At 31.4% G+C, this 13,430-nt stretch overlaps 2 protein-coding genes across 2 annotated transcripts; both read left to right on the top strand.

Moving 5' to 3' along the window:
• Nucleotides 1–168: 168 nt before the first annotated feature.
• On the top strand, nt 169–708 carry HO173_011982 (uncharacterized protein; the record flags this gene model as incomplete). The annotated part of the gene is made up of 1 exon (XM_037313855.1): nt 169–708. One exon carries the CDS (start codon nt 169–171, stop codon nt 706–708), a length of 540 nt encoding a protein of 179 aa, XP_037159255.1.
• Nucleotides 709–2,828: 2,120 nt separating this feature from the next.
• HO173_011981 (uncharacterized protein) lies at nt 2,829–4,436 on the top strand (the record flags this gene model as incomplete). The annotated part of the gene is made up of 2 exons (XM_037313854.1): nt 2,829–3,471; nt 3,532–4,436. 2 exons carry the CDS (start codon nt 2,829–2,831, stop codon nt 4,434–4,436), a joined length of 1,548 nt encoding a protein of 515 aa, XP_037159254.1.
• Nucleotides 4,437–13,430: the final 8,994 nt, after the last annotated feature.

Here is a 13,430-nt window from a genome sequence, read left to right as displayed (position 1 = left end):
TGCAGGAGTCGTCTCCACCTGCAGGACACCACTCGGTACAAAAAGCCGTGGAGGTATATACCCCCAATTTTCTCCACGGAAATCATTGGAAGACCCCTGTTGAGTTTTTGGAACGCCAGTCAGTGCTGTGTATCTCTTTTTTCTTTCCTTTTGCACCGACAGAACAGAATGTGGCCATTATGGTCTCCGCACCTTCTGCTACTGACCTTCCTCTCCCTCACCTCCCTCACGTCCTGCCATCCCCGCCCCCGCGACGATACCGCAACCAACCCTTCTTCTTCCATCCCCTCGACATCCGCCCACAACGACGGCCACACGGCCCCCAGCCTCGCCCGCCGCGGCATCGGCTTCCGCGACTTCCTCGACATCGGCGGCGGTTGGAACCTGTACTACAGCGCCTGGCCCGCCGTCGCCCTCCCCGTCCAGCCCGCCGCCTGGGCCCTCGCGAACCTCTACACTTCCATCCTCATCCAGGCCCGCGGCAAATGGACCGCGTCCCCGCCGCGGCACAGCTTCACCGTCACGTACGGCGGCATCAGGATCCTGATGCACTGTCCGCAGAAACCCATCCCTTGGCTCTTCGTGGGGAATTTCGCGGAGAAGTTGTTGCAGATTACGGAGGCTGGGTGGGTAGGGGTATATGAGGTCATGTTGAGTCAGGCGGAGACGGAGGTTGGTATTAGGGTGCAGTTGACGATGGTTAGTTAGAGTTGGTGGGAGGGGTCTGGGATGGTATGTAGGAAGTTTTGGAGAATATATGGCAATCGACTCACTCGCTGCACGTCTGTTGGTTGGTGACGGCGGAAGGTGGATTGCCCCATCTTCTGGCCGCTTTATTCGCTCCGGACCCTTCCGTGTCTATACACACTCATCTCGTTCTTCGCTGGTACTGAATGTGGTACGCGATTTGATCTCTTTTCTGTCTCAAACATACTTGCAACCGGGAGTAGTCTGAGGCAGTGCCCAAATTTCCTTCCCCGCGTCATTCAACTCTCCCATTGACGCAGAAATCTCCAATACTGGGCTTTTCCAAGAAAGATCTCGAGAGGTTCTACAACGCGGAGACTGGAGAAGCACCGAGATCAGACGCGGTATGCCCGTGAAGACACAATCGACTTGAAACGGGCTGACGCGGTCTTCTCGCTTGTTGTTCAATTCATCTGAAAGGTGGGATGGACCCAGCAGTGGTTATCGTCCATTCAGACCCATTCAAATGGCCGCTCAAAGTGCTGCCTAGAACAGATTTTGGAATGCTGACATGCAGGATCAATGGCATCATATCTGAGATTTAAACAGCTTAGTTTGACCCTGTACGATTCTGTCCACATTAGACTGACGACTCATTTGATATGCAGAATGACAGTCTTGCAAACCTCTCTAGTGGTTGGCTCTTCGGGGCTCATTCACTGTTCAAGTCTCTTGTCCAGACTCATATGATCGTGCACCCATCCCTGTCTCCTCCCAACTCCCACCTCAACGACGCATGTCTCTCGCGCCTCACCTCGTTCCATTGGCTGTTCTCCTTCTCTGTTCTATCTCGAGGAAGATTGTAGTGCGGGATGTCTCCCCAGGGCAACGCCTGTTGATGCGGCGTTCACAGGTGCCTTGGTGCTACAAAATAGTAGCGGTACAGTGGTACTCGCATTGGGGCGTTCGGCCACACACTTTTTCAACTTCCGCAGAATCGGGGTAGGAGGTTCGCATCCGACGTACATAGGTAGGAATAGCATCATGCTGCCGAGGGCCCATGTACACGGAATGTGACGCGAAAGGTGCAAAAGCAGACTCGTGCCGAGGAAGAGCGTGGCTCGCATGGTGCTTTTTCATACCATTCGGGTGGAATGGCGTAGGCTGGGGATCGCATGCATGTTGGCGTCATCGAAGCCCCTAAGTTCAGATGGGGTTTGTGTACTGTGTTTGTGCGGGTCGCTTGAGATTTTCGGGGAATTGTTGTTGCGTCGAAATGGTGCTTGTCTGGGTTTAATTAGCATTGTTGAAACTTTGGACAGCGTCAAGGCAGTTACCCTCCGCATTGTTGAGAGCCTGGTCTTCCCAGGCTTCTCGGCTAAGAAGATATCCTGAGCTGAGCTAGCTTTTCCGGGCAATTTGGAGAAGATGATAACAGATTTGGAAGAAGTCGCAGGAACATAAACTTGCTTTTAGTCGCTGGAAACTTTGACATAGATGAGCAGCCTTGATGAAGCAACGAAAGGACGGTCCTGGATATATGAGACTGACTCCGCACCAGTTTCGCAAGGATGTGATCTATTTACCACTACAGTGCTATTATATGAGCCGGGAGCGCGGGCTGCGGCAAAAAAGACTTCTTTGCCAATGACGGGCGTAGATGTCATCAGCCCTTGTGCAGGTCAGATTGGGTCGGGAAGTAAAGAGAATCATTATCGCAGACGAGATGATGGCACAAGAATAAATACAAGTATAGACTATAAGTGTCCAAAATGACGTGAATGTCAGACCAACAGAAGCATCGAAGGTCCACCACGGCTGCCAAACGCAGTGAACATAAAGTAAACACTCGGCTAAAGGGCGGACGAAGTAGATTACTACGGTCACGCACAAGAGTGGAATGGGCAAAATCATTTTGAACTTTCAAGGGCAACCGTAGAAATTTTTATACAAACGTCATTCCGGATGTATCGTCGGCAACCGTAGAAATTTTTATACAAACGTCATTCCGGATGTATCGTCGGGAGATTACGACGATTACTTTTCTTCTTCATTATTTCGCCCTTTGCCTCCAATATCAATCTGAACATGCCCGTCAGCCAAGACGCTCCGTTTCAGCCACCATATCCAACCACCCTACCATGCCTTCCAATCCTTCTTCTCCCGCTACCTCCAGCCACACTCAACACTCCGATACAGAACCTGCATCACCACCTGCCGTACATCATGACGAAGAAAACCCCTCACACGTTAACTCAGAGAAAGAGAAAGAGAAAGATGAGAAGAAGTCGTATCTCGTCGATTGGGAACCAAATGACAAGGCCAACCCTCGCAATTGGTCAACGTCCTACAAGAGCTGGATAACCTTTCAATTGGGAATGCTCGCCCTGTCTGCCAGTCTGGGCAGCAGCATCATATCCCCAGCCGAAGATGCCATCATGGCCTACACCCACATCAGCTCCGAAGTTGCAGTCTTGCCTATCTCCTTCTACATCCTGGGATTCGCCTTTGGCCCGCTGTTATGGGCTCCAATCTCCGAGGTTTGGGGCAGGAAATTGAGCATGGAGCCCGCCATGTTCTGCCTTGGCCTCTTCTCCATCGGCACGGCTACCAGCACTAGTGCTGCGTCCATCTTCATCACACGGTTCTTTGGTGGTGTCTTTGGATCTGCGCCTGTGAGCAACGTATCCGCCGCGCTGGGAGATATGTGGGCGCCCAAGGCGAGGGGCACCGCTGTGACTTTCTACGCCGTTGCTGTTGTTGGCGGACCGACGCTTGGGCCTGGTATGCAACTATGATACTCTAGAGGTTGATGCAGATCATCTCGCTGACCCCTAGAAACAGTGATCGGAGCCGCTCTCACGGTGAACAAGCACATGGGATGGCGCTGGACTGAATACATCGAAGCGATTTGGGTATTTACCATCTTCGCCATAACCACCTTCTTCCTCCCTGAACTCTATGGTCCCGTGCTCCTCAAGCGCCGCGCCGCCTCTTTGCGCAAATCGACTGGTAACTCAGCGTACTGGCACCCGCATGAGAACGTAAAACTCGACTTCAAATCAATCGTTACAAAGCATCTCGCACGACCTTTGCGCATGCTGTTCACGGAACCGATGGTCGCTTGCATCGCTTTGTACGCTAGTTTTGTCTACGCGCTACTGTACTTGACATTGGAGGTCTTTCCTATCGTCTTTGCTCAAATGCGCCATTACAGCCTTGTCGTCAGTACGCTTCCGTTCCTCGGCCTATTCGTCGGCGTGCTCGCCGCCGTCTTCATCAATCTTGCCAACCAACCCCGCTACATACGCATCGTGGACCAGAACGGTGGCAGACCGGTCCCCGAGGCTCGTCTCCCGCCCATGCTCGTTGGTGGCTTACTCTTCGCTATCGGGCTTTTCTGGTTCGGATGGACCGCGGCTCCTCATTTTTCATGGGCTCTGCCGACCGTGGCGGCAGGCTTTATTGGCGCGGGTTTCAATGTCATTTTCCAGCAGTGCATCAACTTTTTAGTCGACTCTTACGGCCTCTATGCCGCTAGTGCTGTGTCGGCGAACACGTTTCTGAGGAGTTTGCTTGCTTGTGCGTTTCCGCTGGTCGCGAAGCCGATGTTTAAGAATCTTGGAGTAGGGCCCGCAATGAGTGTCTTGGGCGGTGTTGCATGTCTTGCATTGCCGGTGCCATTAATCTTGATGAGATATGGCCTAGGGCTTAGAAGGATGTCGAAGTTTGCTCCGGTACATGACTAGCTTCAGTATTTGGGTACGAAATTTACGATATATACATAGCAGCACTAGGCGATCTTTGAGACAAAATAGACCACTGCTAGGCATTTTGCTACGATTCATAGCCGCCTAAAGTATTGTATCCCGGCCGGCAGCGAAGGATAAAGGCGTCCGTTTGGGCTTTGAGTAGAGTTTCAGACTGTATACTCTAGGTAACTATACAAACAGGCAACGGCAGCGGAAGTGGAAGTCGAATAGAGCAAATGGCCAGGACTGGAAGCAATGATTGGTTCGCAGCTACGTTAGCATCGAGCCGAACTCTCCCATACCTTCCTTCCTTTCTAGCTACATACTGTACGTCTACAACCCCCAACCCGCTCGCTACACGTACCCGCCTCTCCTCTCCGGAGACTTCCCCGTCCGCGGAGACGCCTTCCGGGCCACAATTATTAATCGGGGCGATTTTTCCGATGCAGATCCGCGTCACCACACTTTGTCTTTCTGGCGAAACGTAGATTACTCGAAGCTTGGAGTACGTCTGTTGTTGATACTGTTACATTTTCGATGATCGGCGCGTCTGGTTCGGGATCCCGGGTGCGGGAAGGGAGTGGGGGGAGGGGGGGTGCCATCGTATGGGAATGGGAAAGGGAAGGGGGGGGATCCTGTTCATGAGGGACGTACTGTACTCTGTAGGTGGAGGGGCGAGGTGACGCCCGGAAGATGCACCCTGAGCGGTAAGCGGGACTCTGGTCTTGGTTGATCGAGGAGCGGGGGTTGTATCATAGGGGATGTCATGTTCTTGCTTTTTTTCCATGCGTCCGGTGGTTGGAATTTTTAGCATATGCAAAACTTCTTGAAAGGGTGCTTCTATACGGAGGTCGGCACTAAAAGTCCTGGACATGCCAAGACAAGGGTCCAGGTAGGGCTGAGTGCTTGGTATGCTTCCAAATTTCATAAATAGCATTATTATTCTTTATTTTAATAAGTACTAGTGCTCTATATAATAGCGACGCTGTGTATATATACGGAGTACATATATACGAAGTGCATATATGCGAAGTATATGTATAATAGCAATATTAACAGAGTATATAATAGGGATAATATTAAAGTATTAATTATATCTAAAAATAAATTTTTTTTTTTTTTTTTTTTTAATAAATAATTAAAAAAATAAAAATATTTATTTTTTTTTTATTTTTTTTTTTTTTATTAATTTTTTATTTTAAATAATATTAAATTTTTATTAAAATTTAAATATTTTTATTTTTTTTATTTTTTTTTTTTTTATATTTTTAAAAAAAATATTAAAATAAAAAATAATATAAAATTTAAAAAAAAAATTTTTTTTTTTTTTTAATAAAAATAATTTTTATTAAAATTTTTAAAAAAATTAAAAATTTTTTTTTTTTTTTTTTTTTTTTTTAAATTTTAAAAAAAAAAAAAAAATTTTAATAAAAAAATTTTAATTTTTAAAAAAAAAAAAAAAAAAAAAATTTTTTTTTTTTTTTTTTTTTTTTAAAAAAAAAAAAAAAAAAAATATTATTTTTTGTAAATTTTTTTTTAATAAATTAAAAAAAAAAATTAAAATTATTTTTGAAAAAAATATTTTTTTTAAAAAATTAATAAAAAGAAATTTATAAAAAGCTAATATATTTAATATTAGTATTTCTATAGCGCTAGTTAATAGCCTTTATAGCGAATAATATTAGATTTAGAAATTTATAATAAAATCTTAAAAATCTATAAATAAAGAAGAGAGAAGAGTTTCTTTATAGATAACGTTATTTTTATAATATATTACGTTTATAGCGAAGTAATATAATAATAATCTTTATTATAAAGATTTAAAGAGAATAATTAATAAAGCGACGCGTTTATAATAATACTCTCGATTATTAATTAATAATAATAATAGAAATAATAATAATAATTAAGCGATATAGCTCTATAAATAATAGCGAAATATTATCATATCGTTATTATTTATATTACTAGATACTATTTATTAATATTAACGCTATAATAAAGAATATAAAAATCTCTTTTAAATTATTTATTTTTATTCTTTATAACTTCTAACGTCTCTCTTATAAGTATTTACTCTAGCGTTATAATATTAATATTAATACTAATATAAATATAGTATATCTTATTATACTAGTAATCTACTTCTCTTTATTATAAATATCTTATTATTATTAATCGCGTTAATACGTAAACTAATAATTTTATAATATTCTTTTTTAATAATAATAATAACTTTAATAATAAATATATAGTTACTCTATAAGCGCGACTACTAACTCTTAATTATTTCTATTACTATTATTTTATATATATATCTATTAATAAGTTCTAATATCTAATTTATTATATAGAACTTATTTTTATTAAGATAACGATTTATATATTTAAGATAAATCTTCTCTTTATAATAATTATAAGATTAAAAAGCGCGATATTAATCGCTATATTAAAATCCCTCTATATCTTTAAATATAAATAAAAAAATTAATATAATATTATCGTCGCGCTAAATAATTTTAAAGATTATCTTATCGATGAGCTAAATTTAATAAGAAGATTATTTAATAATATAAATTATAAAGATATACGATAGTAATAATTTTAATCGCCTTTATTATAATTATAAATTTTTAAAATTAGTTTATAACGATAAATAAACGCGTAGCGAAGTTAAAGAAAATAAATAAGTTATTAAAAAAGAAGCTTAAAAGCCTTTATTAATATATAGCGAATATCGATAAATATTAACTTAAAGATTATACTTTAATTATCTTTTTATTAAAATAATAAATTAATAAATTTAATTTAAAATCTAATATTAAGATAATAAAGAATATTTAAATAATAATCTTTTTTAGTAATAGCGCTAATATAAAGTTCTTAGATAATACTTTAATAGCTATTCTAGATAAAAATATATTTATATTAATAATATATACTTTAATATAATATAATTTCTTTATAATAAAGTTTAATAGATAACTAAATAATATAATTAATTAATTAATTTATATTTTAATAATAGTAAATATAGAGAAGTATATACGTAGTATAAGTATTATCTAGAAATATATTTAATTTAATTAATATTTATATCTTATTTTATTATATTTATTTATTTATTATTATTTTATATAATTAAATAAGCTCTTTAATAATAATAAACTTATTATTATCTATTATTTAATACTTTTATTTACTATTTATCTATTTATAGACTTAAATTAATTTATTAATATTAATAAGTTTATTATTTAATAGTTATTAATTATACTTTTTATCTTAATTAATTTATTTAACTTTATATTAAACGCCTTTCTTATATTTAATCTTATTAATAATTTTTTTAATTTTTTAAAGCTTATTATTATTAATAAGCTTAAAAATTTATATAAAAATACTCGCTATATTATTATAATCGAGATTATAATAAAGTTTAAATAATAATATATAAAAGATATTAGAAATTTTATATATTAGAAATAAAAGTAGATAATACGTTTACGCCTTTATTTTATTTATAATTTAAAATAAATTTATAAATTTATAAGATAACTTCTTACTTAGATATTTCTACTTTAAATTCTTAATCGCTAATATTATTAAATCGCTTATCTTATAACTTTAAAATTAATATATTTTATTATAATATTTAAACTAAATCGTAATAGCGCTATAAAGATATTTTATTATCTTATTTTTTAATACTTATAATTTTTTTACTTTATTATTTATAGCGAATATCTCTCTCTTAATAAAGTTATTTTTAATCTTTTAATAAATTTTAGAATAATATTTATATATTAGAAAGAATAATATTATTTTAATAAAGAAATATTAATTATTTATATAAGCGAACTTTATTATTAATAATTATTTTACTTAAATATATTACTTATCGTTAATAAATATATATAAGAAGTATTTTAATATCTAATTTTAGTATTTAATCTATTTATTAATTTATAAATAAAAAATAACATTTAGATATTACTTATTTTAAAATAAAAGTAAATAATAAATTAAAAGCTATTAATAAATATAAAGCTTCTATTATTAATAATATTATTTAATATATTATAACAAGTTTAGGCTCATAAATTAAATTCATAATCTATTTTTTAAATTAGAACTATTATTAAAGGAATAGTTCTTAATATTATATAATATTGATATGGTATAAAGTTATTCCATTAATCTATATAATCTAAGGTATATATGTGCGGAGAGGCGCTAAAGGCCTAATTAGGAAGGTGTATCGAGTGTAGAGAGGATTAATCCGTAATAATTGCCTATAAAAAATAGAGAAAGACCATGTCCTCATAGCAAGAAGTATCGAACTACCGGAAAGAAATGGAGACAACGTGCTAGATAGTGGTGTGAATCCCAATAATATCTCCTGCCGCAGTGAAATCTTTCGAATAATGAAATAGCTGTAGACATCGGACGGTTTGAATTTGTCCAAATATGCATCGTCCGATGTTTTTCCTGCAGAGGCCGCAGTGGATGTACCATATTAATGCAGTGGGGATGACAGGCCAAGTTGTAGTAGTGTTCTCCGCTTGCTGAGTGATGATTTGATATGGAACTGTGGAGAGCATATGACGTGGGATCTTGGAGAGTTGAGCCGTGTTCTTGACGATGGTGGCCTTGTTGCCGCTTAGATTTCTCCGCAGTGTTCTCCGTATTTACCTGTTGTATTTCCTCCTCTTACTCCTTAATGCAGTGGGGATGACAGACTAAGTTACAGTGATGTTCTCCGCTTGCTGAATAATGATTTAATGTGAAACCGTGGAGAGCATATAACGTGGGATCTTGGAGAGCTGAGCCGTGTTCTTGGTGCTGGGGGCCTTGTTGCCGCTTGGTTTCTCCGCAGTATTCTCCGTATTCGCCTGCTGTAGTGACTTCTCTTGCACTGGCTGAGTGGATTGGTATGAGATCGTGGAGAGGATAGGCCTGTCGTGTCACTACTGCTGATAACTGTCTCCGCAATATTCTCCGCAGTGTTCTCCGCATTCGCCTATTATAGATCCTCCTCTTATTTAACTAAGTGCGAGGGTACCGAGGGTAAATGTGTTTATATTGATGGAATTGATAGAATTGATAGAATTGATAGAATAGTGGAAGAAGAATAATTACACAAATAGGTGGAAGGATTATTATCCGATCCCGGACGCGTCTGGTGTAATTATCATATTTGAATATCAATTTAATCCACTAATAGTAGGCCAAACTTCATAATTTTTATATCGTTAGAAAGCGTATACTAAACTCTATAATTTACGAAATTATAAAGTAATAGTATTCTTAGAGAGCTGGTTATTTTAGAGGATAAGACTTCTATATATAGATTTTTATAGATTTTTAATAGTTACGAACGCTAATTTATTTATCCGCGATATTTAACTAAAAAGCGTAAATTTAATAAATTTATAATTAGCTATATATATAAATTTAAGATTTTCTAATTTAGCTCTATCTTATTCTTTTATATATACTAATAATATATTATTTTAAAATAGAATATTTTTACTAGCTAAGCGATATTAATTATAATAAATATAAAAATATATCTTATTATTTTTATAAATTAATTTATTATAACTAGAATAATATTATAAATAATATCTTTATATTTACTCGCTAATAAGTTAATAATAAAATCTATAAAAAATTTCTTCTATAATTTAATAGCGATAGAAAATAAACTTAATTCGCTATATAAACGATATCGCGAAGTTTTAATTTATTAATAAATATTATATATCTTAATATAATTAATAACTTACTTTAAGCTTTTATTTTAATAATATTTATAAATAAATAGCTTATATATCTTCGTAATATTAAAATATTCTAATAATAAATTATTATAATATTTATTAATAAGTTTTTCTTTTAAGATTTTATTCTTAGAAATATAAAGATAATTATTATATTTTAATAATCTTTTAAAATCTAAAATCTATATTTAATTATATACGCGACGCTTAATTATTAATTTATTAATATTAATTTAAAAAGAGTTTACTTAATTATTATAAGCTTATAAATCTTAAATTAATATTTTTATTAATCTTTAAAATATATTATAAATAGTTCTTTATAAGATCTTAAGCTCTTTTTTAAAAATAACTATTTAAATATTAATAATATAAAATATAAATACTATTATCGCTATAATCTCTTTATAATTTATATAAGACTAAATATAATATATAAAATAAAAAATAAATTATTTAAAAGATAACTAATAGCTATTTAATACTTAATTACTATTAATTAATACTCTAAATATAATAAAATATACTAAAAAAGATTATTATATTTTTTAAGAAATATTTATCTCTTATTAATTTTCGTAGTTTTTTTTTTTACTTTTAGATTTAATTTAATTTATTTTTATTAGAAGTAGATAAAGTAGTAATTTAAGATATATTAAATTATTAATAATAAAGTTATTCAATAATTAAAATAAAATTAAATATAAAGAAAGAATCTCGATTAAATTTATTATCTCGGCGTCGATATTTATTAAATAGACTTTTAAATAATCTTTCTTATCGATATAAGTAAGATTCTTATAATAAAATATTTTCCGTAATAATAAATAAAATATAGACGCTATTATCGCTATAATCTTCTTATTTCTTTATAATTACTGCTATTAATTTAAAGTATAAGTTTATTCTATAATATCGATAGTAATTTAATATTTAATAGCGATATTTTTTTATAATTAAAGCGTCGCGATAGCGAATTAATAGAGTTTAATTTATTTATTTAATAAAAAATCTTAAAATTATAAATAGCTAACTTTAGCGCTTAATAAGCTTATTTAAAATTTAATTCTTTTTACTTTATAAAGCTCTTAAAATTATTATAATCTATTAAAATTTTAATATAAAATATACTATCTTCTAGATAGTAATATTATTATTTTATAGATATTATAATAATAAGTAACTCTTAATTATAAATCTTATAGTTTTACTTTATATAAATTATTTTTCTAAATTAAAATACTATTAATCGCTAATAGCTATTCTTATTTAATTATAAAAATATAATTTTTATATCGAAGTTAAAAGCGTCGATCTTAAGATATAACTTTAAATTTAAATTATAATAGTATAGAAATAATATAATTATAAAAGTATTTTAAAGCTATTAAAATATTAGCTTAGTATTATCTATTTACTCTAGCGATCTAGATTTCTTACTATTCTTACTTCCTTTAAATAAATTAATAAATAACGCTATTATACTAGAATAGCTATAAATAAATTATCGATAGAAATTAGTAAAGTCTAAAAAGTTTTATATATCTTAATAACTTTTTAATTTTAATAACTTTTAAAATAGCGATATATTTCTAATTTATTATAATATCTTCGATAAATATAATAAACTCTAGAAACTTAACCCGCTTAATATAGAATTAATATTTCTTTAAATTAATATATAGTTAAAACTAACGTAAACGCTTAAATACTTACTTAATATATTATTAATACTTTATTAAATTAGTACTATCAATTAGAATATTATTTAAATATATTAAATATATTATATTTATTAAACTTATAAAGACTTTATTAATATATATTTAAAAGATTATTAATATATTAGCGAGTTTAAAAGATATAATTAAATATTTAAAATAGTTATAACGACTATAAAACGCTATTTTTTACTTATTATCTTTTTTAATTTAAATTTAATAATAAATATTCTTAAAATCTAGCTTTATAAAGATTTTAAATTTATATAAATAATTTAAAGTCTCGATAATTAAGAATAATAAATATCGATTTTTAATAGTTATCGCGTTTAGGCCTCGATAATTAATATAAAAATAAAGCTCTTTATTCTTTTAAGAATAAAAGAATTAATACTTCGACTAAGAAAGTCGAATAATAAATTTAATCTTTCTAAAGGGAATCTTTTAAATAACACTATAATTTCGCTAACTTTATTTAAGATAGATTATATAAAAAGCTATATAGCGATTTCTTATCGCTCTTAATCTTAATAATATAATTCTCTTATTTAAGTATAAATAAGATCTCTACTTTTTTATTAAAAAAATATTATTAAACTCTAATAACTTTTAAAAAAACTTTAGATTATATTTATTTTTTAATTTATTTTATACTATCGCGATATATATAATTATAAATATATTTAACTTTTCTTTAATAATTTAAATAAATTTAATTAATTCTTTAATTTATAATTTACTAGCGTTAATTTTAAATCGTTATTACTTTATTATTAGATTTAATAATATTTATAATTAATTTAATCTAGATATATTTAATATAATATTAAAATCTTTTTAATTAATAATATAAAAGAGTATATTATATTTTTTATATTAATCTTAATTATTTACTAATTAATAATTTAGTTAATATATACTATAGTAATATATACTTTAACTATTTAACGCTTTCGATTATAATAAAATAATATTATAAGATTTTAAATTCTATTAAACTACGAACTTTTATAAAATTAAATTAATATATATTTTAATATCGAGTAGAGTAACGAGTTATCTCTATTTACTTTAAAGCTTTATTTACTTCTTTATAAAAATAAAAGAAATTATCTCTATTAATCGTTATTCTTATCTCGCTTCTAAGATAATTATAAAGTCGAATCTTTTTTATTAATACTATATTAATATTAGCGATAAACGATTTATTAAAATCTAAATACTTAGATATTTAATAATCTTACTTACTATAATAGAAATAACTATTCTTCTTATAATTAGAATTAAAAAATTCGACTTTATACTTTATATTATTATCTTAAATACGCGCTATATAAGCGCCGCTATTCGAAATTAATTTAAATTTTAAAATTTAATTCTTTAAAGACTTATTCTTAGCGAATCTCTTTAAAGACTTTAAATAGAAATTATCGTTAAAGTATATATATTCTAAAATCTTTTCTTATATAATAGTTTAAATAAGA

Source organism: Letharia columbiana (genome assembly GCF_014066305.1).
Source record: "Letharia columbiana isolate WasteWater2 chromosome Unknown Sc0000071_s0, whole genome shotgun sequence".
Lineage (NCBI taxonomy): Eukaryota > Fungi > Ascomycota > Lecanoromycetes > Lecanorales > Parmeliaceae > Letharia > Letharia columbiana.
Note: the sequence above shows the minus strand (reverse complement) of the source record. Positions and strands in the feature narration are given on the sequence as shown.